General features: G+C 41.5%; 1 protein-coding gene and 1 long non-coding RNA gene across 4 annotated transcripts in view; one reads left to right on the top strand and one right to left on the bottom strand.

Annotated features, from left to right (window-relative positions):
• LOC306649579 overlaps positions 1–26332 on the top strand; it is an 85177-nt gene extending 58845 nt beyond the window's left edge. Inside the window, exons 2-5 of the long non-coding RNA XR_013760661.1 lie at positions 10234–10375; positions 11745–11849; positions 23580–23990; positions 25911–26332. This is a non-coding gene — a long non-coding RNA (uncharacterized lncRNA). The remainder of the gene's footprint in view (positions 1–10233; positions 10376–11744; positions 11850–23579; positions 23991–25910) is intronic.
• NKX2-8 (NK2 homeobox 8) lies at positions 1163–5356 on the bottom strand. Of its 3 annotated transcripts, none has more exons than XM_079120450.1 (4): positions 5304–5356; positions 4738–4995; positions 2504–4136; positions 1163–1205 (listed from the first exon to the last, which is right to left on the bottom strand). In XM_079120450.1, the coding sequence occupies exons 1-3, from the start codon at positions 5314–5316 to the stop codon at positions 3583–3585; spliced, it is 825 nt and encodes a 274-aa protein (XP_078976576.1). In that variant the 5' UTR covers positions 5317–5356; the 3' UTR covers positions 1163–1205; positions 2504–3582. The 3 variants fall into 3 exon arrangements, with proteins under 3 accessions (XP_078976576.1, XP_078976578.1, XP_078976577.1); XM_079120452.1 differs by lacking the exon at positions 5304–5356 and adding an exon at positions 5220–5298; XM_079120451.1 differs by lacking the exon at positions 5304–5356 and having other exon boundaries at positions 4738–5145.
• Positions 26333–26930: the final 598 nt, after the last annotated feature.

The following is a 26930-nucleotide window of genomic DNA, read 5'->3' as shown; positions in this document are numbered from 1 at the left end:
GACCCAGGAAGGAAAAGGATGACTGGGGGAAGGACTAGGAAAGCCAAAGTCATAAAGCTCCACAGGGACTGAGCCTGGGGGTTGAGGAAAGCTTAGAGGAGCTTATCAGAGCCAGCAGGGACTCTACTGAATGCTGAGTGGACAATCTGTGTCCAGTCATCAACAGCAGATGTTTTTCTGGAAGAAGAATGGTAAAATGATAGTCACAGGAGAATATTGTGACCTGTAGACAAGAGCTGTGTTTCACTGACAGCTGGACAAGAACACACACAAACAATCTAGTGGAAACACAGAGGTTGTGCCCAAAAGTTAGAGATTTGGTAGATGGAGGTAGAGGAGGGGGCAGGAGGGAGGGACAGGCTACAGAACATTTCTAAAGAAGCAGGGAGGTAACCAGGACTGTCCAATGAGAGCAACAGAATATAAAGAAAGCAAAATCATTGCCACCTGTGGTTAAAGGTGTATGTCTGAAGCCAGATTGCTTGGGTTCAGAATCTCTCTAACACTGATTGTTGTATAACCCTGGACTAGGTACTTATAACTTCTTTGGCCTTCAGTTTCCTCATCTGTAAAGTGGGGGTAGTAGTACTATCTAATGAGTTTTGTGAGAATTGAATGAGATAGTGTATGGGGAAAAACTCAGAATATTTCCTGGCATGCAGGAATCAATAAGTGTTAGCAACTACTGTGCTATGTGATCAGCCTCTGGGAGTGGCTCTGGGAGCTGCAGAGTGCTTTTGGTATGCTCTCACATACTTCCAGGCTATCCATAAGATACTCTTTGATGGTTTCATAGAATTTCTATTGGCACATCAAGATGACAATTGTTCTTCTTGAGGACAGTTTGTAAGGTGGCTACATGTGAGTTAAGCTGATTACAAAGGTAACTTTCTTTGACGTTTATAACTACTTTGGGCATGTCACCTGCCCCCATCCATTGAGTCTCAGTTTCTTACCTACAACACAGGACACAAACATGCACAGCATAAAGTTTCTGTGATTTCGATTGTGAAAATGTCTAGAAAAATGCCTGGAATACAATAAGTTTCAATCAAAGTTTTCTGAGTGTGAACCTGCCTTGTGATGTTGGTGACGGTTGACAAGTCTGAGATACTTGCATCTGGGGAGAGTGCTCTTAACTGTTTTCACAGCTGCTTGTGGAGGGGCCTTGGTTCAGCTTTGTCAGAACCTGGAAGAACTGATCTCTTAGGGCACAAAAGAAATTGACATTTATATCTCTGTTCCAGCTTATCACAGGTGTGAACAGGGAAAAAAAAAAAAAAAATGACAGCCTGGGCCTCTAAAATGCGTGGTGGGAATGCAGTTTACACTTTCCCCTATGTCTTCCTCTTTGAAGGAAGAACCTTACAAGCCTAAAGGAAAGAGTGAAAAGAAGTGAGTAATTGCTCATGCATTATGTTTCCTGGTTCTACTGTCATTGGAAATTGCTGTTCTCCTCTTGTCTAGGACACAGCTGGGTGGCTGGCTGGCTGCCTGGACATGTTGCTGTGATTCTAACCATCTTCCTTGGAAACAGCTGACTGTGTCTTATTGGTTAGAGCTCTGTCTCACTATTTAGGACCATAATGGATTTGATGGAGGATACCCTCTTTCAAAAAACTTCTTGGTTAAGATAGTCTCTCCATGGTTGGAATCCCTTAGTCCTATGAACTTTATATTTAATAGGCCCTGTACACTTTGCACGTTTCAAGATCTACTTTCTCTGGAGCTCTAGGAAAAGAGAAGTTGAGGAATGGAGCAGGTAGTGCTTTCTTTTTAATTTTCTCCTCAAGGATATTTAGGAGATCTTTGCCATAACAAATGGCATTAAATAAACTACGAGTCTTTACCTTCATTCTTGAAGGAAGAGTGTGGAAGAGCCAAGCACCCAGTCAGCTGACCATAGCTGCAACTCTTCAGAAATTCTTTCCTGCTTTTCCTTCCCCATCTGCTCTGCCAGGGTTAACTGGGAAGCCTCTGGCAGGTCCCAATATATGTCTTACAATGTTCAGGCTCCCTCCCCAGCAATCATTTAATAGAAAGGGGTTTTATGATACAAATTTGATAATCTCCCATGCACACTGGCACTGTTCTAATTGAAGTTGTAAGCCCATAAAATTCAAGCCCTTTGTCTTCCTGAAGGCCACAAGGTTTAAAAAGATACTATTGTCCTGCCTAACACCCACTACATTGTCACCAGGGACTGATTAAACAGAGTCCTGAATCCAAACAGTGCGGATTTTGTCTTGGTCCTTTTCAGGCCCGACAATGCTCTTTTCAGTTCCCAAGACAAAAGGAGGTTTAAGGAACGAGATTCTTCTAAGATAACCGCATCCATATGGAAGGCAAGGTGGCCGGCAGCTGAGACCCAAACACCCCTCTCCCATCCCCCTCTGTCCTTCTCCACCCCCATCCTCAAATCCCAGGTGATAACACTGCCTCCCTGCCTCCTCCTTGAACAAGAAAGCTAGGGCCTCTAACAGGCCCAATGCCTACCACTCACAGACTATATGGGTGCTCCTATTCCCCTCCCCTAGACCTGATTCCCGGAACTGCTCTCCTCTGGCGCATCTTCTTGCAAATGGGTGCAGGGGGAGGAGAGCACCACTTCTCCAGAGTTACTTGCCTAGAGGGCCTTCCAAATACTGAGGAGCAGTTGCAAACCCAAAGGGTGGAACACTAGACCCAGGAGCCTAATGTACACTGGAAGCGAAGATGAAAGAGGAAGTCAGGCCACCAAAGTTTCCCCAGGCGATCTTCCCTCAGCAGGCAGCCGCTCTGAGGCAGTATCCAGCGCCTACACCTTTTGATTTCTTCACGCTGCAGCCCGACCAAATCCCACCCTGGCTAGGTGCTGCGTCAAGAAGAGGTGGAAAGTCACAGCAAAGTGAGGGAATCAACTGCGGATTCCAAGTTCCCCGGTGCTTTACCGGACTTCGCTGGCACGTCTCCCGAGACGCTCATTGCCCCTCATGGCCCACAGGGTTGAGTTTTGGCGTTTCACGCCATCAGCTCTGGAGCCCCAGAGGAGCTTCAGGGACACTCTGGGACCAAGGCTGCCACCCGTTGACAGAGTTCCCAGTATTACTAGCTTCCTCCCCTCCACTTCCCCATCTTCCTAAAACCATGCTGGAACTGCAACCCGCTCTTCAGCCCTAAATTAGCCGCTCAAGGAGCTAGCCGGCGCTATAAGCTCTAATGCGGTGAACAGGCTCCCACCTTCGTTCCCAGCAGAAGCGCGGGGAGACCCAATCCTACACATTTAATTCTCGCACCACAAAAAGGAAAAATATTCTATTTCTTTTAAAATAAGTCGCTTCCCATACAAATGACTATTTAAAATATACAATAAGACTCAAAATCTAGCTCTGAGTCCAGGGAAGGGGAGATTTTAGCGAAAGTTCCCTGTATGTGCTTCCGCGACGGCTGGAGAGGGCTGGACAGTATACCCCGAGGTGGGGCCTGCAGGGAACGGGCCTGCAAACAGCGATCCCAGAGAGCTACAGGTCTTTGGCTGTACCCTTACTGCGGCTACACAGCGCGCTTCAAAGTCTGGGATAGCCCCAGGTACCCCTTGCGGCCTCACCAATTCCAGGAGACCAGGGCGGGGGGCGCTAAGTGCTGGTAGGCGGGGAAGAGACCGAGCGCCGAGCCGGGACCGAAGGGGGTGTAGCCCGGCAGTGGGCAGGCCGTGGATGGGGGAGCGCTGCATTTGTCCTGGGCCGACGCGGTGCCGGCCTCACCGTTGCTGCTGCGTGGCTGCCCATCGTGCACCAGCACTGGAACCACCACGCGGCGCAGTAAGCCAGGTGCAGGGTGCAGCTCAGCAGAGGATGCCAAGTCTGGCAACTCCGCCGTTCCCGGCGCGCGCGCCCGCTTCAGCTTGTAGCGATGGTTCTGGAACCAGATCTTGACTTGAGTGGGCGTGAGGCGGAGCAGGCGCGCCAGCTGTTCACGCTCGGGTGCAGACAGGTAGCGTTGCTGCCGGAAGCGTCGCTCCAACTCCAAAGTCTGTGCTTTAGAGAACAGCACCCTCCGCTTCTTCCTCTTCTCGGCGTCGGAGCTCGGAGACGCACGCTGAGCCGACGCACGCTGCGAGTCTGGCGGGCTTGTCTCCAGGCTGCTCTCGTCGGAGGCTAGGAACGGCAAAGGACACACGGTCTGGTGAGATGCCAGTCCCTCCGAGCGTCTGGAGCCCTTTTGTGAGGGCACCGAGCCGCTAGCCAGAGGACACCCCCACTCGCACGCGACTGTCAAAGCGAGGCCGTTTCCTTCACAGGGTTCACATCTGGGTACCCACTCTTGGAATTCACTGACCTCACTAATAGCGTAACAGCTCACCAGGCGTGAGATAGTTCTTCAAAGAAACCCACCCCAGGGCCCTGTCAAAATAACCTCACTGGTAGCTGCGCTGGAAGACAAGCCGCTTCATCAAAAATGGGCCACCTCCTGGTCGATTACACTAGTTTGCCGAGATTTGCAAAGTCTTGACAGGAAGCATATAAGGGAGGAGTTTTAAATATTTAAATATTCCGACCCGTAGGAATCCCCAGACACAGAAATCCAGTCCAGCACTAGTGCCAAGTGCAGGAATCTACTCTGCGGACCCCGACGCAAGGCAAGACTGGGCCTCTGACTCCAAGACTGAGGAAATCTATACTCTGGGTTTGGATTTCGGTTTCCTAGTCTTTCGCTGCCGCTTGCCCCACCCCCCACCGCAATCCTCCGCTCACTCACAGGGATAGTGGGTGCGCTCGGACTCCAGCCAGTCGGTGCAGTGGTCCACACCGGGGATGCGTGGTTCTGGCTCCCGCCTTGGCCGGTGCTGCGCGTCCTGCTCGGGTAAATTCAGGAGGCTGCGCACGGTGAAGCTGAGGCGTCCAGTGGTGGCCATGGTCGATAAGGGAAAGGAGGCGGGGGCAGAGCAGGCTGAGAACTGAGGGGCGGCCGGGCACGCCGCTCCTAGGAGTGGACGTGGGAGGCGCTCGGCAGGAGCTGGCGGCGGGGATATTAGCGCATTTGCAGTGGAATCCCTGTTTATATAAACAGCTCTTGCCACCCGGTCCGCTTTGAAAGCCGAGGTCTGGGTCTCCAGGGTGTTAAGTACCTGAATGAGTGCTGGACCAAAGCTCGTCCGAGCCCGGAAGGTGCCACCTCCGCCCCCAGCCCCGCGTCCCGCCCCGCCCCGTCCCGTCCCCCGCCCCTTGGCGCCCGGTTACCTCCCAGAGGCGGCAGGAAGCAGCCTTCGGCATTAGCGATTGTCTGATTAGCCCAAAGTGGGGAGAGATAATGGGGATTGTTACCAGTGAATAACATCTTGGGTGGCAAGCAATGGCCACTACCCTCCCGACCGAGCCCCAGCTTTCTATTCCTCCTGGGCTGACATGGGACCTGGCCCCGCAGGAGCACCGGGAAAGGTGGGGTCAGCATGGGTGGGTTTATGAGCACTAAGGAATTTATTCTGTTTGCTTTATTCCTTGAGTTAGTTTGTTGAAGTGTTAGTTTGCCCTAAGTATCTGGAACGTGGTTTACAAAGCCGCGTTAAACTCTGTCGCACTCCCTTTCTCCTTTTAGTAGGGCTCCTCTAAGAATGCCGGGCGAGAAGTTCCAGGAGGGTGCAGAGAGTGCCCGGCCTTACCAGCATCTGGGCAGAGAGTTTCGAAGGCTACTGGGAACTTCCCCACGTCCTCAAACATCCTCCCACCCCACACGCACACAACATGCGCGTGCATACATAATCTCCGCGGTGCTAGAAAAGCTCTGGGGAGCGTATGGTCTCCGCACCAGTCACCCGAGGCCCGAAAAACGGAGCCGACATATGGCCAAGCTACTTAGCTCTTAAGTGCCCCAGCCCCACCTGACAGCTGCCAGTCTTGGCGCCCGAATTCAGTGGCCGAACTCCTCAAAGCTGGATCCACCGATAGTAGTCTACCGGGCGGCCTACCAGGGCTCTGAGGCTTCTTTGGTGCAGCCAGATGCTCTGGCGCCCCCTGTGCGACTCAGCCCTGTAACCTCTGCGACCACCGCCACCTGAGGCTGACAGTGGTTTGAGTTCCTTGTTTGCAATGAATGGTGTAGACCCCTGCGCAACTGCCGGGTCTGATACAGGAATGTATTGATCGGTAGAAATAGCACTGGGTCTGTCCAGCATAAAATACTACAGGTCGAGGGTTTCTCCGGGATCTTCTAGTCTCCACAACCCCACCGAGAAAATGATCAATAGGAGAAGCACGAGGAACCTAGGAACCGGCTGGAGTAGACATATTTTGTTTGGCACATGGCCTCTCTCTAAGCAAGCTTTAGTCTAGGGTTTAGAGAATGCCACCTCAGAGGCTTCTCCTGCAGCTAGAGGTTTGTGTATTTGGTTGCTAAATTTCAGGAATGGACTCTGCGCTTGGGTGACCGCACCCGAAATCCTAGTTCTGCCGGGGCTGAATTCGAACCCCACTCGGACGTGGTGGCCATAGTCCCGCCCAAACCCGCGCACTGTCCTCAGCAGCCTAGCTACCAAGCGTGCCCTAGGTGCCCGGGGCTGTGCTGCACTCTGGGTGGTCGGGCGGAGGCAACGCCAATACAGGCCAACTGCTAGGCCGCGGACAAAGGAGAAATGGAGCTCGACGCCCCGGACCTGTTGGAAGCATTTGTTCCAGTCAAGATTTTGCATTTGTTCAGTCCGGAATAATGCTTGATTGACGCCTACACACAATGCGCTTTAGCTTGCCGGGATAAATCGGAGCTTGTCGGGTGTTGTCATGGTTTTCAATGGGGTTCAATAGGATTGGGAACACGATCAACTCTGCTGGCCGTCTCTCAGCGGCTCCGGCAATAGATTTATTAGTTATGTCTTTTTAAATAAGATTAAATTGAAACGACTGGGCTGTCCTCTCTGCAGACAAGGCCAGGGAGAGAGCCAGAGGTGGGCAGGGGCCAGTGGGGTCCTATGGAAGTCTTAGGATTCTCAAATTCAGACCTGAACTTCTGAGGCTGAGTCAGGTAGATGGTCTGGAAGTGGGTTTGCATTCTAGTTCTGCCCCTAGCCACCGCTAATCACCTCATTACCAAATGGAATATATTAGGTAATTTCTAAGGATCTTATCAGATATAGGATCCCGTTCCTCTGGAAGTTTTCTAAACCCATCTTCATTGTGGCATTTATCAGCAGACTTGTGGACTTCTCCTCCTGGCATTTCTTCATTTATGGTATCCAAACTCAGACTCAGACTCCACCTTCTTCTGGATGTTCTATCTTGTGAGATTGCCAAGGGCCCTCCACAGGAGCAGGGTATGGTGGATAACAATTTTGGAAAGAAAACCAAGTTAAGGGAAGTAAAAGAAGAATCTCCCCTGGAGTGACTGACCTCTCTTAGCCTTTTAATCTATTTAACACCCTAAGACCACACTGACGTGTAGAAATAAGTAAATGGCACTCTTCAGTTCTTAAGAGCTCTTCAGCATCAAATATTTGCTTTTACTCTTAGCATTTGGCTCCCGAAGCACAGACACATATCCCCATTTAGCGGTTGTGCTCTAGGGAAGACTTAGCTCTGGGATAGACTCCAAATATTATTTCTAACTTCACATTCCTTGGCCTGGGAACAGTGTTCCTGGGTCACAGTGTGCACTTTGGATATTCCACAGAAGCCCAATACTTCTTGGTTCTAGAAAGCACTGAAACTTTCCTGCTTCATCTTGGATCCCTCCTCCTCCTTAAGCTCCTTTGACATAGTACACATTTTCTTTCAATTCTGTTCTGGGGCTTTATCTAAATTACCTCCAAGAGAGTCTGGGGACTCCAGGAGGTTGTTCCATATAAAACATGCCTTCTAAAGAAATGGAGGAAGGTAGGTGGAGAGACAGAATTATTAGAGAAAGGTTATCTCTTCATTGCCTCTTTACATCTGACAAACTCAAAACTTGGGAGCAGAATTTTTTTTTTTGCTATCGCATTATTAGAAAAAGTAGAGATATTCATATTTTTTTTGCATAGTGGAACTATATGTATGAATTGTCTCCCACTCATGAGAGATTCTTAGAATCACAAGTAAGCATCTTTCCAAATAAAGTAAAATTCTTTCCGAATTTTCAAATGTTGTTTGGTGTTCCAGACACTTGTACTTATTTTGCAACTCAATATAGCTTATGAATATTATTAGATAAGTATTTGTTTCCCTGTGATTAGGTGTAGTACCTCTTAATTCTAGTAAGAGTTTTTAATCTTTAGGGATCTGTGATATAGTGAATATGTTTAAGCTGTCCGCACTAATCATTCTTTCAAAAGTCTTATACAGAGATGACCATCACTGCTGGCTACTTAAGAATTTAAGATTAGAAAATTCTGAAATGAAACTAAAGTATCTTGATTTTTGAAAAAAAAAGATTGTGTCCATATCTTGCATTCTGTTTTTAAATCCTTTCATTTTGGTTAAGTGTTTCACAAAATCCTGCAAATCTATACAGTATTGAAGAGAGGCAACATTGCAAATTCCCCTTGATAGATGGAGGGCCCTCAACTGCCAGGACATTTTTCTTTGCCTCATAGCAACTGCTCTCCCTTCTTTATCAGTATTCTGGTTAAAAGAGCTAAAGAAAAATAAAAATGGGCCTTTGACACTTCCAAAAAGAAGTGGATGATCTCGAATGGTCATAGTATGGGAAGAAAAGACAGCATTTAAAATCAAACTTCTTTGCTTTTCCTTCTGAAAACTAGTTGCCATGAGTAAGTAAACATTTCCCTTTTAATAGGGAATAATCAATTGCTTGGCAGTGGTCTGGGCCTGGCTGCAATTCTTTCTTAGTCATATTGATGTTATATATACATAGGACAGGACAGCAGTTATTTTCTGGATGGAAATTTAGTCCATTTTTGAAGTGGGTTTATATTTTATTAATGCCAAATGACCAGATTTGAACCATTTCATCTGACATTTTCTAAAATATTGACTTTTCGTTGACTTTGCTGTTGTTTCCCATCTCTAAAGGGATAGTTTTTCTCACTTCATGTTTATCTAGTTGTTTATACATTGTACATGAAAAAGTATAGGGACAAATGGCTCCATGGATTAAAAAATAAATGTATTTAATTAACTATTCATTGTCTCTGTCTACTAAAGAGCCAGCAAATTATTTTTTAAAAAATTCTTAGCTAGTTTATTACTTCTGATCTTTCCCATACCTTCCGGTGGTATAATAATAGTAGTTGTGTTGGCATGGTTTTTCAGGAGAAATCAAAACAAATCTTATTTTTCTGGAACTGAAATTCTTATTTTTGTTTAATTTCTTGAGATACCAATTTATACTGCTGATGTAGATATGGTTTCTAAAGCAGAATCCTTATTGATGTTTATGTAATAAAATTCAGATCCTAATCGCACTTAATGTCACTGGCAAGGCAAAGTGACCCCAGGAACATATTTTATGATACTGCCCAGTACCTCCCACAGGCCTGCTTCTAGTGCATGCTTATAACCAATGCCCAACACTTCTGTTCAAACCAGTTACTATTTTTTTCTCAAATTACATATGCATTATAATGGGACCTTTAAAAAAACACATGAACTTTGTTTTGAAACCAACTTCAGAAATTGATTACTTACAGATGAATTGAGGTATTATTTCTGTCTTATTTGATGACACTTTAATAGTAAACCAATAATTCTGGAGAAGTATTTGCTAATATTTGGTGAAGACAGTCTCTCAAGGGCTAAAAAAGTCAAATATTCAATTTTTTTTTTATCAATGATTGTCAGGGGCTGTGAGATGGTAATAATAGCACTAATTTTAAAAAATTACTTTATGTTTTGTACTTTTGAGAATGTTTTCAACTTACACTTGCACTTCTCATCCCATCCTGAGTCAGGATAGATTATCTAGAAGAAGCAAAGCTTAAGGGGAGCCTTGAAGACAAATAGACTGTGATATCCCTAGAATTGAAGAAATTAGTTTGGAGGATGAAGAGGACCTAAAGAAGAGAGAGAAATTTAATAGAAGGTACTAGAAAAGAATGATTAAAAGTGAAAGAGAAAGACAGTAGGAACAGTTTAGAGCTACAAGTTCAATCATCTTATCCATCCAGAGAAAGGCATAAATGAGAACGTTCCAGCTGGTGGTGGGTTTCACATTTTTTCTAAAGTCTTTATATTTCTAAAAAAGATAAAAATCAGTGTCAGTAAATAAACTTTAACTTTAAAGTACTACAACTTTACTATTTGTTTTTACTCTGAAATTTTCCTCTAGAAACAATCTTTCATCTCTACCAAGAGGAGGCAAAAGTGCACAACAGGAGCACGAAATGACAACCTACAGGAATTTCCTACAACAAAAGTAAAAGAGCTGTATCTGTTTACTGCAGCCTCTGGAAATCCCTTACCCAGCAAAGGTGGCTGTCTTTGTATTCTTGATTAAATGGGTATTTGCACTGAAGTCGCATACCACACAAAGGAAACAAAACAAAATAAAAATGTCCTTCGTGTTCTGTTTTTCAATCATTTGTGAGAAGGAGGTTCTTGGCCTTTATCACTGTCAGTGAAAAGTTCCTCATTGGAAGGAGACATTCCACTCACCCTGCTTCTTGTGCAAAGGGAGCTTACCATGGAAACTACCTCTGGAGCCATCAGGCAAATATATAAATGACAAAGCTCAACACTGGGTGTTTTAGGTTCAGCTGTATCTCAATGACAGGGTATGAAGAAGGGTGTTCAGAACTTCTTGAGAAATTTATTGTTTTATTTATCTTGCCTTGAATCTAAAAACCCATAAATTGGACTTATTCAATTTAGGAAACAACTGAGGAATGACTTGATCTAGTATTCTCTCTGATACTAAAATATATGTGCTATGTATTATAACACAATTTATGCATGTTAAACATTTGGTTTTTAGAGATGATCTGTTAAAATTATTTCTTCATTGTCCCTCAAATAAGAAAAAAGAAATTTATCTTAATATCTTAAGATGTTAATCTTTGTATCTTTTGAATTGGGTATGTCCTTTAATTGAGGAAAAAAATAAATTTCTTCTATTGTACACATTTCTTCTATTAACAAGCCACATCTTAAACTGTCCTTGGCTTAACACACGTGGATCTTAGGAAACAAGAGGGCACTTTAGAAAACTTTCACTGGATTTTAAAATTTCACCTGCTTGTCACACTTATTTAATTTATAATCAACCCCAGGTTACTCCCCAAGGGCTTCCAGCAAGTCTGTTTGCAGCTTTCCTCTGCCCATGACCCACACAAAGTAACCCTACTGACCATCTGCCCGTGAGCAATATGTCTCCATTGCTCATTCTCCTTACCAGCTCCTCACATCCAGTTTGAATAAACTGGACTGACATATTTCTGAATGGCTATGACATCAGTATACACACATTTTGAATACATAACCAAAGTTGTTTTCTTGGTCACTGGAAGTATGTGTTTGGGTGGTTGTAGTGTGAAAAATAAATCGATAGTCACACATCAGATTATAGTTGCTTCTTTGGATTTGGGTATACTTAAAAAATAAAATAAAATAAAAACTTTCCCTTTTTAAAACTTAAATAACAGTGTGATTATTTATAGAAGAGAAATGAAACCATTACTTGTCTATCCTCTTGAAAGACATGTTCAGCTATGCAATGTTTTTGAGAAAAGTACAGATGCACTATTTTTGGAGGATCATTCCATTATCTTTTGTTTAAGCCAGAATAGCTTTTTTCCTGCTGAAGAATAATCATCTCCCATCTTAGTCTTTTCTAATTTCCAGGGTTGGTGATCCCATGAGAGCTCATGCGATTTATAGAGAGTTAAAACAACAAAAGGACAAGAATAGAGGATATTTTTGCTTTAGTATTACCAGGCAGTACACTTGGTAATTAATATTTTTTATAAAAATCCATGCTTCAAAAACTTTTCCTTTTCAATTCTAACTTTATCTGGGATATTCTTAGCTGGGATTTTTTTGAGTTATATGAAAGCATGGCAAACATGTCTACATGTTAGGAATTCTGTTTTGTGTTGCTGTTGTGGTTATCTTAACCATTAGAACATAGTAGAATAGAGGGTGACTGCTTGAGATCAGATTTTTTTTTCTTTTAATAAATTCACCTTATACCCTTGGGGAGGGGCTTTCCCCTCCCTTAAGTTAAAGAATTGAGCTGTAAAACAAATGTAGAAAACCAGAGATCTATATTCTATTTCTTATGTATTATTAAAGTGATTTTATATTGATGAACTTTGTGGGACCTCAGGAACCAGAATGCAAGGAGTTATACAATATCATGAGCCGATCTTCCCTGGTGCATTGTCTTCTGGTTTCTATAAGAATAAAATGAAAACCACTCAGGTTCCATGAAATATCATTTTGATCATTTGTTTTATAGAACCACTATTAAAAAGGGGCTGGGGAGGTGGCTTAGTGGTAGAGCACTTGCCTAGCATATGTATGGCCCTAGGATTGATCCCCATGACTGGGGAAGAAAAATTTAAAAGTACATGACAATTTCTTTTCATGAATCATACTCTGTTTTTGTTTTATTGAGATTTTCTGTTTTTCAAAGCCTAGATCCTGATTTGCCCATCAGCTGATTGATCACAAGAACATCCCTAAGGGGTAGCTTGGTGTGGGAGTGGAAGGGCCTGCAGGACCTGCAGTGTCTCTAACTGAATCTCAGGTGGTTGGCAGTAGCACTGGAGGTGGAAGTGACTGAGGGAAGCGAGGGAGGGAGGGAGGAGAAGGAGAGACAGTGAGTGACTGTCTCAGTTTGTCTTCACCCATAGCAGCCAGCCAGCCCAGGCTTTACCAGCTGGAAGGTGATAAAGGGAAGGCTAGTGGCTGGAGTATCACACCCACTGGAAAAAAGGAAAGAGGAAACAGGGCTTGGTGGTTTTGCTCAGATACCAATTAAAATACCCGAAGGTCTGCACATTTTAAATGTCCACATGAAAAACTAAGGCTGATATCTAGGAATTCCGTTGTGATTTTTTTTTTTTTTTTTTTTTTTAGCATCTCAGTAACCGTCAGAGTGTGATTTCATGTGGTTTAAATTGTATTTGTTTCCAAACAGCTTAGTCTCTTACAATGCTAATTGAGCGGCACAGAAACCCCTTAGAATTTGCAATTTTAAAAAAGTTCAATCTTCCTAGTAATGAACATAGATTGAAAATCAGTTAAAAGCCAGTGAGAACAAATGTGTCTTAAAACGAGGATGAAACAAAGGGAAGGTGGGGGCACATCCCCTAATGTCAATAGGCAGAAAGCCACACGTGCACAATGGGCTTGGGAGGGACCACCCAAGGTGATTTGAAATCAATTCTGGAGAGGACAGAGACCTGGAGCCAGGACCAGGCCAGCCACCCAGAGTCCTGATCAGGAAGGAGCCAAGAATTTTCTTATTTCTGCTCCATGCTATGTTGTATGCACAACCAATTTTCTTCCAAGTACAACCGAAATATCAATAGGTACGTGCTCTGACTGCTGTGACCAGCTGTCACATTCTTGGTGGATCCTGAAGGCTGTTAATGAGAGTGACTGAGCCCTAACTAGACTAGAGTCAATTGAATTACACAAATATACAACCCTCCTCCATCCCCCACCAGGCTGCCCACCCACATAGCTTTATTAGTGGCATGCAGATTTCTCATAGTCACAAATTTGAGAAAACAGTAGTTCCAAAAATATATGGTAATTTATGAGTATCAGGCACTGAGCTCATCTGGTCAAGTATGAGGAATAGTTTAGAACAAGCAGCTTGATTTACCTTTCCAATATACACTACATTTGAGGATCACACAGATGATCCCCAGATCTGAGTTTAAAGTTTGGCTCTCTCAATAACACCTGAATGAAGTGCCTCAAGTTTCATAATTTTCAGCCACAGTTCCTCACATATAAAATGGAAATAATAATTCATACAGGTGTTGGGAGGGTTTGTAAGATATTTTGTGTAAAGTTCCAGGCATAGTGCTTGCCCACAATTAGTAGATGCTCAATAAATTGTGACAATTGTTGCTATTATACCAATGGATCTTGGGGAGGTGGAATATGTATGCAGAAGTTGAGTTTTTCCCCCATAATAATCAATTGGGAGTTGTCCTATATTTAGTTTAGGATTATTGGTCACAGAGCTAAGGAGAAGATGGTTCGACCCTTCCTGTCCAGAAGAATGAGGCAGAGAGAGTAACTGGGTGACTTACCCAGCATTTTGCAGAGCTCATCTTGGATCCCTAATCTATGATTTTTTCTACTTCAGCACTCCCACTGTTACGAATTTTGAAGTAGTATTTCTTCTCCTAACGTTAGGGGAAATGGTTCCCTTCAGAAGAGAGTTCCTTAAATTCTGCAGCATTACCCAGACCCTCCAACTTCAGATTTTTTACCTCAGGCCTACTTGCTCCTCAAATCTATTGGCAATACACAAGCCCTCTTTGTGCTTAATGGAGTGGGGTGATCCTGAGCCCTAGTGTTTTCATTTCTGGGTGACTCTGTAGCCACTTCAGCAACCCCCTCCCACCACCTCTATGCTTCAGCGTTCATTCTTTTTATCATGTGAAGCTGTGAAGTAGCATTCAAATCCTCTCCATTCAAACAGAACATGTTGTAGAAAAAGTCCCATCTCTAACACATACGAAACACCACATAAGAACAGAATTAAATGAATTAGTAACAAAGGCATTTGCCTGGACAGAACCAGAAACAGAAAAACAAAGGGAAATGCATTAAGATTTTTAAAAGAGTGATGGTGGTAGAATTCTTTGCCTACTGCAAAGAACTGAGAAGAGAAAATGGCACTTCACAGGAAGACTGTGTCATTCTTACCAGACACTTGGATTTCCCCAGAAGACTGTGTGACTGTAATGGAGGAAAAGTTCCTACATCTGTATCTGCCCTCCAGGGGGCAGGAGAGTTCGCAGTCTGCAGGAAGAAGTGAGCCAACTCCTAGAGTCTGTCCTCAAAACTGAGGACACACAACCTCCACTCTTCTTTTATCTTTTAAGCTCCTTCAGCGTTTATAGTTAAAACCATTTTCTCTTAATTGCTCCTTGCACATATCTAACGTGCAAATTCCATCTTCCTCATTAGAACATAAGCCTCTATAGGACAGACATCCTGCTCTGTATTTCTTCTGTATTCTATAAATACTTGTTGATTCTTTTTTTTTTTTTTTTTTTTTTGCACAGGAATAAATTGCTAAATGTAAGACAAATGGGTTTTCATTGGGTGCAGCCACACAGGCCTATGATCCTGGAGATTCAGGAAACTGAAGCAGGAGAATCACAAGTTCAAGACCAGTCTCAGCAACTTAGGGACACCCTGTCTCAAAATTTAAAAAAAAAAGGGGGGGGGGGGGGGGCTTGGGATGTAGCTCAGTGGTAAAGTGCCCCTGGATTCAATCCCCATCACCAACCAACCAACCAACAAACCAACAAACAAATGGTTTCTTAATTGCCATGATGCATCTAATCAGATAAGAATATGAGTGGGATTAATTTCCCATTCAACTGAATTGGTATAAAAGCATATCCTGCTTGAGGTATTGTGGAATACTAAAGGCAAAAGGTACATTGAGAGCTATTCTCCATTTGAAAGAAATGGTAATCCTTCTGATCTCAGAGGAAGTTCAATGGGAGTTCAAGTTTTGCTGTTTGTACTCAAAAGTTCCCTGCTCTTGGTCTGTATAAGACACAATGGATGATAACAGCTGATTTAGAATAGTTACAGTCTAGTGTATAAATATGTAAACATGGGTAAGTATGTATTTAGACAATTTAAAAGTGTGTCTCATTTACCCAATTATAAACAGCTGTCTGAGAGCAATTACGATTTATCATGTAAATGCTTATTTGCATAATTCAAAATATGAATATTATTTGCTTGATAAAGACTGTAAATAAATGACAACCCGAACTTTCTTATGCTTAGAGTTTTATGCTAAGTTTCTGCTATATGGGAAAAAGAGCATTTTGTTCAAAATAATCATTATTCTTGATAATTCTATCAGGTCCAAATAATCACTAACTTAAGAAAAGAGCAAAAGTTTTAAGGTAAAGGTGACTGACTGTGAAGTAATAAAAAAGGTCATATTATTCTGCTACCTTTATTCCTGGAAATATTCTACACAATGATGATGAATTGCCTTACAACTGTTTTCACTAAATGTGAATATTTGCTGTGAATTATTTCAGGGTAATTAGCATATTATTTTGTTTTCTACAATTTGATATACTTGTAATTTTTCAATAATATATGATTTCTTTTTAAAGTATAGGATTAGTAACTAAGCATACCAAGTGTACTAAGGAACATTTTTTCCTTAAACTATTCTGCTTTTATGAAAACAAGTAGTAAATTGTGAACATCAAAACCTCCGCTCAGGTATTACCCAATATATTAGTTTCTTAGAACTGCCATAACAGATTATCACCTATTTAGTGACTTATAACAACAGACATTGATTCTTCTACAGTTCTGGAGGTTGGAAATCTGAAATTAACATGCATCCTCCAAAGGTTCCAGAGAAGAATCTTTCCTTGCTTTTTCTTAGTTATGGTGGTTGCTGGCCACCTTGATGTGCCTTATGTAGCTTATCATGTAGCTTCATGATTCCAATCTTTGTCTCCATTGTCACATGGCCTCCTCCTGCCTGTGGCTGTGTTTTCTCTTCTTAGAACAACACTAATCATTGGATTTAGGGTCTGCCCTAATCCTGCATGACTTTATCTTAATGAATTACACCTGCAAAGACCCTAGGTTAGATTTCTATAACAAGATACCTGAGACACTCAACTTATAAAAAGAAAAGTTTTATTTTGGCTCACCATTTTGTAGGTTACCACCCACAATCAGTTGACTCCATTGTTTTTGGACCTGTGGTGAGGCAGTACATCATGGCAGAAGCTTGTGTTAGAGCAAAACTGCTTACCTCATGGCGGGGAAGCAAAGAGGGAGCAAAGAAGAGACTCCTACTTTCTCTTTCAAGGGCTTGCCACTAAATCTGAAGGTTCCACCACCTTCTAATATTTTGGGGAACATTCCAGACCAAATTACAGCAAACTATTTACAAATGAGGTCACATTGACAAGTATTAAGGCTTGGATTTGAATGTATTTGGGGAAACACAATTCCATCCACACCCAGTGAGAGCTAATATGCAAAGTAATGTCGCTGAGTAAAGGATCCTGAAATATTATCTGAATTACCCTTCTCCAAGGGTAATTTGCATATTGCTGGGTTTTAACATTATAGATGAGATATTATTATTTGAAAAATTGAGAATTCATATGTGATACTTATTATATTATTGTATCATACACTTGAGAAATATTTACTCTATTTCCATTATGTGAAATGATGTGACAAGAATATCCTGTAACCATTTAACCAGAACACCTCAAACTTTTTTTTCCCACTGTACTGGGAATAGAAACCAGGGGTGCTCTGCCACAGAACCATATCCCCAGCCCTTTACTATTTTTTTTTTTTTAATTTTAAAATAGGGTCTTGTTAAATATCTGAAGCTGGTCTTGAACTTGTGGTCCTCCTGCCTCAGCCTCCAAAGTTGCTGGGATTACAGGTATGCACCATTGCACCAGGCAGAATGAACCATTTCTAAGAAACCCTTGTGGACAGGCTCCACAGAAAAGCAAATCAGAAAAAATCAGAGCATCACAGTGGCTCAGAAAAGAGAAAGCAACACCTAGAGTCTGAGTACAGGAACAGGAGTTCATTACAGACTTCTGTAAGCAAAACCAGGAATGTGAATGATGTAATCAGACTAAGATGAAGTGGCAGGTTAGGGACCTGTCCTGCACCAGGAGGTATCTGATGATATTGACCAAGTAGGAAAGAAGTACTGAAAATTTCATGTCTAAAGGTGCAACCATCATGGCCCTAAAGTATTACATCCACTTCAGCTTGTTTTGGCAAGATTTTGCTACTCTGCTTTTTCCATGTCACTTCTCTGCTTTTCTGAGGGCAGTTGAATGGTTGTCATTTCTACCATGTGACACTCTCTGTCTAAGGCTCTCCCTCTCCTACTCATTTGTATCACCAACAGAACCCATGGAGATCTAAGGAGTCATCCAATCCCAGTCCTTGGCATTAGGAGGGCCATGTCTTACTAAATAAGTGGGAAATGAAAAAAAAAAAAAAAAAAAAAACTGACAAATTAGGTGAGTTTTAATTTTTCCTAGTCAAAAATTTTGTTCCTGAAACGAACGATAAGCTTTTCTCATATACTCTTCACTCAGTGAGGGATCCTGTAGCCTTTATAATTTCGTGAGATTTGGATGTCACAAAATGCCAACATGACTTTTTCAGGGCCAATTCCAATATTAGGAGAACTGTGCAGAATGGTATTTAGTTCTATTGAGATTCGTGCCCCCTCATGTCAGATCTCTCTCTCTCTCTCTCTTTCTCTCTCTCTCTCCCCACCCTGCCCCAGTTCTAGTTATTTAAAATCAAATATTATGTGGAAGTCAGATTTCTGTAATACCAAAATCATATATTCTAAAAGCAAACTTACTTCAATGCTTTGTTTTCTAATTGCATTTTCCTCTTTCAAACAGAAAAAAAAAAAAAAGATACATTAGCATTTTATGGCACCTATTAATGCAGGATCAGTTAGGTCATAAAAGTGCACCAGGCAGAGGAATTTCCACACTGGCATAACAATGAACTTCCCTGGGTCTTAAACTGTCTCAAGTAAAATAAGCAAGATATCCAACTTGAATGATCATCCTGGCTCAGAGCTTCCAAAAGGTTATGACCTCTACCAGAACACCAGGTAGAGCAGGTCCTGTTCCTTTATTGTCACCTGTCAGTCCTGGGATTACAGAAAGGGCTGGCTTATGGGGACCTGCTTCCTGTGCCACCTGTAACTGTGCTTTGGGTCATTTAACACCTGCCCTGATATTTTTCAACTATTTGTTTCTTTTCTAATCCTCATAATAAGCACAAGGGATAGGTTTATTTTGTTAGCACATCCATAGATAAAGTTTTGGTTGCTAAGTGTAGCATTCTAATTTTAGAGAATTGATCATTACAAATTTATTGTTACTAGTTTATCCATCTATTCATTTAATAAACGAGCATTTTGGCATTCTTGGCATGTGACAATTGCTATGCTAAGTTTTAGAAAATGACATTTTCACAATATTTTCAGATCCTAAAACCTTTATAAGGGTAGGACTGTCATTCAGTGTTAAATTCTAATGACTGTGGATTATCAGATGCCTTTTGGTAGCACTGTGTAGAGTCTCAATAATAAAAAATGACCCAGTCTCCAGTCTTGTAGGGCTAAATGTTTAATATGCATACAGCCATAGGGTTTGTATATAATTTGTTATCCGAACAGGACACTTCTGAATGGGAAAGAAGGTGCTATAATAATTATGCCAGGACAAATGGTGCAAACTGAGATAGATGGCTATCCACTCATTGCCACTTTCTCTTATCGCTCAGCCTGTCTGTTCAAGGAGAAAACAAATAGGTCTCTTGTGATTATGCACAGGAGCTGGGTATAGCAGAGAGTATGGAGCAGGGAACACAGATTGAGGCAGAGACACAGGAAAAGGGGACAGGAAACAGTGTCTAGGGTGATTTATGTACCAATCAGTTACAAAGATGAACCTAAATGGGAATGTTGGGGCTGCCCATGGATGCCAGCAGCTGGTCCACAGCTGTCCCTCTCCTGCTTTATTAGAAGCTTTAAGAGAAAGGAGAGAAAATCAACAGAATTTCTATTCTCTGGACAAAATCAATCCATCTGATTTTACAATCCCTTATGGTAAAACCAAACTCCCCAGTGGGAAAAAATTTCCAAGATTTTTTCAGATTGGTTTTTATTTTATTTAATTCTTTGGCTGGTGGTTTCTTTTATATTCTTTCCCAACAAGGCATTTATTCCTTAACTAAACAGTTTAATATTATCAAGAGAATTAATCCCACTGGGTGAGTATTGACCATTAAAATTCCAGAGAGTAGGAAATATATCTCTCTTTGGCAACTACCATGGAGCTACATGAAGGAAGTTGTATTATTTAAGTCTGTGTGCCCAAGAGTGAGACTGAGTTTGTTCCCAAGTGGGGATCATGTCTTAAAGCTGGAAGGAGTTTGAAGAAAGATTATCAGTTTGTCCTCCTGCCTCTAGGCAGTTAACTCTAAAACTCCAAATATACTTCTAAGGGATTTAAAGATGTCAGGATAAAGGATATTACAGAGGGTCTTCATGCACTAACAGGCACCTGACAATCATGAATCTCCTACAATTTACTTGTTTGGACTCAGTGCTTCAGCTTAATGATGATGATGATGATATCTAACCTCTTCCAAGCCCTAAAATGTACCTGGAAGTTTTCTAAGCATTTTTAATTTTAATAATACCTAAATTCTTAGTATTCATTTATTCTTCACAGCCCTATAAAGTAGGTCATATCAATATTATTTTATAGGAATCCAAGATAACAGGTTCAGAGGCTTTTCCAAGGCCAGGTGTCCCCTCAGTTACCCAGTAGAGGGTGCAGTTGGCTCCAGGATAATCTGTGTAGATCACTGTTGCCTCAGGTCTGGCATATTCTTCCCCTTTGAGGACACAGCTTAAATTTCTGTGTCTCCTTAAAAGCTGCTTCTGCCTCTAGAGACCAAGCTCAGTGTGCCAGGTTGGGCGACCACAGCACCCTGTGTATCCATCCGGGCAGCACTGGGCACTCTGACTCACTATTGACTCTCTTGGCTCTCTCCTTTTGTGCTAAGAACAACTTGAGGCTAGGCCCTCTTTAATCTCTGGTCTCTAGCATATGGCTCACTTATTAGGTTTTCAAATACACTCAACACAGTAAAATGTATATAGTCAGAAAGAAAATCAAAATAAAGCTGTCAACTTACCTTGGTGTTGCTATGGTAAAGATGTCTAACCTATGTGGAGCACCAGTGATCTAAAGAAACAGGCATAGGGGGCTGTGAGGCAGGGTTGTGATTTTAATTTCAAACTGGTGTTTGGCAGCAAGCTATTTTAGATCATAGGCTAGCCAAGACTGAATTGAAAAAATGGGGTACTGATGTTGGGAAAATAAGCAATATTTTGGAGGCTGATGGTAGGTGCCGGTTGGCATCACCTCCCTGGGAGGCAACTGGACAAGATGTATCAAGGGTCTTTAAAATGCAAACAACTTTTGAACAATTTGCTTCTAGGATTTTTTTCCCAAGGAAAAAATCAGAACATTTTCTCTGTGTGTGTGTGTGTGTGTGTGTGTGTGTGTGTGTGTGTGAGAATATCATCGCGATGTTGTTTAAAAGAATGGAAAAATGGGCCAGGAGCCATGATGCATGCTGTAACCCCAGTAGCTCATGAGGCTGAAACAGGAGGATTTCAAGTTCAAAACCACCCTCAGCAACTTAGCAAGGCCCTGTCTCTGAAAAAAAAAAATTTTAAAAAGGCCTGAGGATGTGGCTCAGTGGTTAAGTTCCCCTCAGGGTGGGGAATGAAAGCAACCCAAATGTCCAGGGTTAGAGCATACTTAAGATAATTGTATTACCATCAAATGATGGAGTACATGTAGATATTTATACCAGAAAAAGCTTAAAATAAGTCAAATAAAACTCTAGAACATAAAATTCTATAAAGAATATCATTCCAACAATGTAAAAAGTATATGAAAATTGGTAAAAAAAAAATAAACTAAAATGTTAGCAGTGATAATATCTGGTGAAATTGGATAATTATTATTTTTTCTTTTATAGTTTGCTTCACTTCCCAAATTTTATGCATTAAGGACACACTACTTAGGACAAAATGAAGACTTAAAAACACTATATGAGATATAACAGTATAAATAGTGAAGCTGAGATAATATGTAATTTATTAATGAACAAAAATGTACATCATCTATTATTTAAAAATTAATGGAATTAGACAAATATAATTTTTTAAAAATATATCAAGTTGAAGCTGGATAGCTTCATGGTGGGGTGGGGATAGAAAAGCACATTAGATGGCCGAAAATCTGGCTAACTCTATACTGTTAATTTTACAGCCCAGGAGAGTCATTTAATCTTTTTTTGTCTGTTTTTTTTTTTTTTTTTTTTTTTCCCACACAAAAAAACGCATTAGTTGAATTGGATGATCTCCAAGTATCCTCCTGGGCTTTTAATTCATTGATTCACCCACTGTCTCATATACATTGAAATCCACATTTATGAATAGTTCTGCTGCATGAGGTGCTGAGTGTGAATTCATGGAAACTCCCATATCAGCAAAAGTTAGTGACTAATTCCTGAGGTTAGAATGAATGCAAGTTGAGTATCCGGGAACAGAAAGGAAACACATATGACAGAGAAAGAATGATGGGAAAGACATGAGGTGCTGGGAGAGGGCAGATGGGCTGAGGAGGAAGATTTCTGTTTTGACAGAATCAGCTAGGCACATGGTAGGCAGTTGGTGGTCAGGGGTTGATTGATCAATGGTTGAGAGGCTGCCTGACAACTCACCAAAGGAAGAACAGGGGCTGGAGAAGCGGATGACCTTTCACCTTCAGGCTCCCAGCACAAATTCCCTGGAGACCCAGTGTCTTATCCTATGGAGTCAGAAGCAAATGACTGAAAACAAAGTTCCAAATCAGGACATGGCCAAAGGGTAGATTACAAAACAAGTGAAAGAAATGTCTTTAACCAGAAAAACAAAACCAAAAACAAAAACAAAAACCCCAAGCTTTTGGCCCAAAACCAAGGGTAAAGAGAAAAGAGAAGTACTGTGGAATTCAAAAAGCTGTGTGTCCTAATCCTGTCTTTGCTGTGGTCTTGCTGGGTGGCCAGCAAAGCCATTCACCCTTTGAACCTCACTTTCCTCTCAGTAAAATGGAGAGAACAAGTCTTGTTCCCCACATCATGGAGGGCCTTAGGAGAATCAGATTCCATGAGTGATAGTGCTGTATATATGTAAATTCAGACGTTCCAAAGTCCTCTATTTTCTCCCTCCTTTGTCTAGGTAAATCTGGAAGTAGTGGTGGGGGTGGTAGGGAGGTAGGAAAGAAGACAGAGATAAAGAAACAGAGAGATGGGTTTCCTCTTAGAGAAGGTAACAGTCCCACTAACCATACTCCCCGAAATGGCAAACGTTAAAAAGTGAAAATCCTGTAACCTAAGTTGAACTCCAAACTCCCTCAGTGCTTCTGAGTCAAAGAGCATTGAATTTCTAGGAGAAATATTGAATGCTTGGAATAACTACATTACATTTTCCTGTGGCAAATCTGCATGCTATTCATTTCCTTCTCAATGTTATTTTAATCTGCAGCTATCATTAGTCACTATTGCACTTTATTCTACTTTAGTGTTTTAAATGTTTTCGAAGTCCAGTGATATTTGATTAATGTCAAGGGCAGAGGCTATAACTTCTTGTATTTTTAGAAGGGCAAAAACAAGACTCAAGTTCATGTTCCATTTAAGATCCTGTGCATCCTTCCCATGACTAATACTCTTAGCATTTGCATCTAGTTGTGTTCCTTCACCTGCAGCAGGCCTGTTTGTAAACTCCTGCATGACAAAGGAGCCAGAAGGTGTTAGGATATCATTTTAGGGAAAGCAATGTCAGCTCATTTATATTTATAGGTTTAACTGATTCTAATCCAGAAGATTCTGGAATTCAACAATTCTGTGCCAAGTACCTCCAATGAAGGATGACAGTTTGAAGACCTTTGTCAATCACCCAGCAGAGTGGATGTGTGCCCAAGTATTTCTGATTTTAAGGAGCCCCGTTAATCCAATCAGTTGTGGAGAGTCTCACTTCCCCTGAACCATGCATGGATTAATTCTATGAGAGCACCTTTTTCCATTAAAGAAACTGATTGCAAACTTCCCTTCTAATTGTGGAAATGCTCACCTGCTCACCGTGAACCATTCTGGGAAGGTACCTTGGTTTTGCTTCAGTTATTCAACTGAGGAGAACAGACTTTCAACAAAAATTTAAGAAGTTAAAACAACACTCCTCTACACTCATAAATAGTGCAACTTGTGTCTGAGGTGAGTGTGAAACTACAAAATGACCTTGACCCTATCAGCCACTTCACAGGAGCCTCAAATTATTTTGGTTATTTTTTTTTAATCATATAAGGAAGTTTATTAAGCAAACAGAGTGTCTCCCCGCAGGGTAAGAGAGAAAATGAGAGGAAAAGAAAGAGAAAGAGAAAGGGTGTGCACAAGAGTGTGAAAAGTGAGGAGGAGAAAGTAAGCAAGTGTGTAGGAGAGAAAAGCAAGCGAAAAGATCTATTTTGGTTATTATCTCTAAAGGGATGATGAAAATGGTAAAGTGTAAGGAGGCATTGGGTTCATTGTTTAAAAGGAATAATTATCAAAAAATTGGCAACAATCTAAACAACCAAGAATTGAATTATTAAATCAATTATTAAAATTGAATTTAGTATAATTATATGCTAGAATGCTATGCGATCATTAAAATTCATTTTCCTAAAGAATTATAATGAGATGGAAAAATATTTGCAGCATACTATGTAAAAATGTAGTGTCCAAAATTGGATATCTAATTTTTTTGAGACTCTGTAGCCCTAAAGAAAAAAATCTGCTGTGCAGCAGTTCAAAAGAATGACTTAGATCTAGAACTGGATGCAGTGGCACATACCTGTAATCCCAGCAACTCTGGAGGCTGAAGCAGGAGGATCCCAAGGTAAAGGCCAACCTCAGTGACTTTTGAGGACCTGTCACAAAATAAATAAAAATGACAACAACAACAACAACAACAACAACAACAAAAAGGGGGATGTAACTCAGTGGTAAAATGCTCCTGGGTTCAATTCCAAGCACCAAAATAAACAAACAAACAAAAAAACCAAACAATGATCTAAATCTAAATGTACTCAAATGAGAAAATTCCTGAAACCTGACATAGTATCATGAAAGCATGTTTCACATCAATGTCTAGTACAGCACAATCCTATTTGGGAGGAATGTTGGATGGAAAGTGTTTAAAATATAATTTTAAAATTATATTTTAAAAAAATTTAGAGTGGAAAGGAAGAAAATTACTATATATGACTTCAAAGTTAATGTTCTTTGAATTTCATGTCACTTTTACAGTCACATGTCTATGGTACCTTAGGGTCAGTTTATGGTGAAGGGAAGAAGAGGAAAAGCAAGGACGCAGGAGGTGGGGTGGTTGTCTTTATTCATAAGCAAGAAAGCTCCAAGTTCAGCAATGAAAATCAAGCACCAGTAAAATCAGAGGCGGGGAGGGAATTGGTGCCATTAGCTGATCTTAAAAGATCTGCAACTCCTTTGCAGTCGTGGTTCACAGCGGCAACAGTTTTAGAGGTTGAAGGGTGGATTCCAGGACCCACCCACCCCCAGAGCTGTGATCCAGGAGGTCTGGAGTATGCCCATGAATTCTGAACTCCACATTTTTACAAGCATTCCATGTCATGCTTAAATCAATTCTGGAGAAGTCATGCTGTGTAAAGTGTCACCCTCTTCCTTTCCAACTTACCAGACCACCCTCTGAATTCTGTTTTCTCTCAGGGTGTCCTTCATGCCAATTTGAAGCCAATTCCCCTGGATTAATACACAGGGTAAGGGGCTTAGGGGAGGTAGAGTCACACAGTGTGACTGGGCTAGGGACAATGGAGAAGAGGCAGATACAGCCTAGGGAAGAGGAGGGACAGCATTCGCATGACTGCTGTGAAGTTAAAAAAAAAAAAAAAAATCAATGAAAATGCTCTTCTCTCTCTAGACATGACCCTGCCAAACATATGACATAACAGAGAATAAGACCTGTTAAATAACAGTCATTGTCAGAGGATTATAGTGAAAATAATTATAGCATCTGAGCAGTAAGCACCCAGGCCCTGATCATTAGCTTAGCTAAGAGAAAATGCTATTAGTCCACCTAGGGTCAAGAAGTACGACAATAATCAGGTTTCTTCCTGAAAGGTTTGTCCAGACTATCCGCCTGCCTGGAGAGCAAAACAAGTCCTATATCGCCACCTAGAGTCCAAATTCTGGAAGTATTAACTGAGGAAATTCCATTTGATCTGGCTCTGGAGAAATCTCAGTCCAAGGGTAATTACAGCAGGTAATAACCACCAGCTTGAAGCTTACCAGTGCCAATCAGTCCCTTTTCATAGGATATGAATATGTGTTTGAACTCAAGTCTCCATAATGACTGAATGATTTCAGAGTGGAAAAAAACATTGGCTGTTTCTAAAACCTTCAATAAATGTGTGAAAGACCATGTACAACTGTGTGTGGACCAGGTGGAGGTGGTCTCACTGTTGCTAACCGGATGCTGTAGGAAAATCATTTAACCTTTTGGGGGCCTTTTCCTCTTATATAAAAGCAGAGGGGTGAACTAAATTGACATCACCCCAAGCCTTCTAAGCCCCCAAATTTTGTTTCTATAATAATTCCAACATCAGTAAAAAAAAAAATACATATATATATACATATGTTATATATGTATACATATATATGGAGAGAGAGAGAGAGAGAGAGAGGTGGAGGAATGCAAATAATATTGGTACCTAGCGTTTGCGAACGTGAATTTTATCAAAGAAATTATGTCTTTGCTGCCCTCTAGAGCTCTGCCTGAAATCTGCATGAATTTAATGTAAAAATTCCCCAAATAAGAGACTTCCTTGTTTGAGACTTGGAGTCTGGCAGCAACTAAAGTCCTACGGGAACTTTTTCTGCAACATATTATTCATTCTTTCCACACACATCTTCAGATGCAATTCAGTTCAATTCAACTAACTCTTCCAGCACCCCCACCCAACTCTTCCTGTTTATGGCTTTTGGCTGTTGGAAATTAAACCCACACCATGTATTTGGAAGAAGGGGCCAATTTTTCTAAAGGATTCTCTGCTCTATAAATGTGTCTCCTTTAAGTGAGTTGTTCAGTGGCACCAGGGAGGATTATCTGTTCTAATTTTTGGAGCCAGTGCTTATAAAAAA

The sequence above is a fragment of the Sciurus vulgaris genome (genome assembly GCF_902686455.1).
Source record: "Sciurus vulgaris genome assembly, chromosome: 2".
In the NCBI taxonomy this organism is placed as follows: Eukaryota; Metazoa; Chordata; class Mammalia; order Rodentia; family Sciuridae; genus Sciurus; species Sciurus vulgaris.
This window is presented reverse-complemented; position numbering and strand designations above follow the sequence as displayed.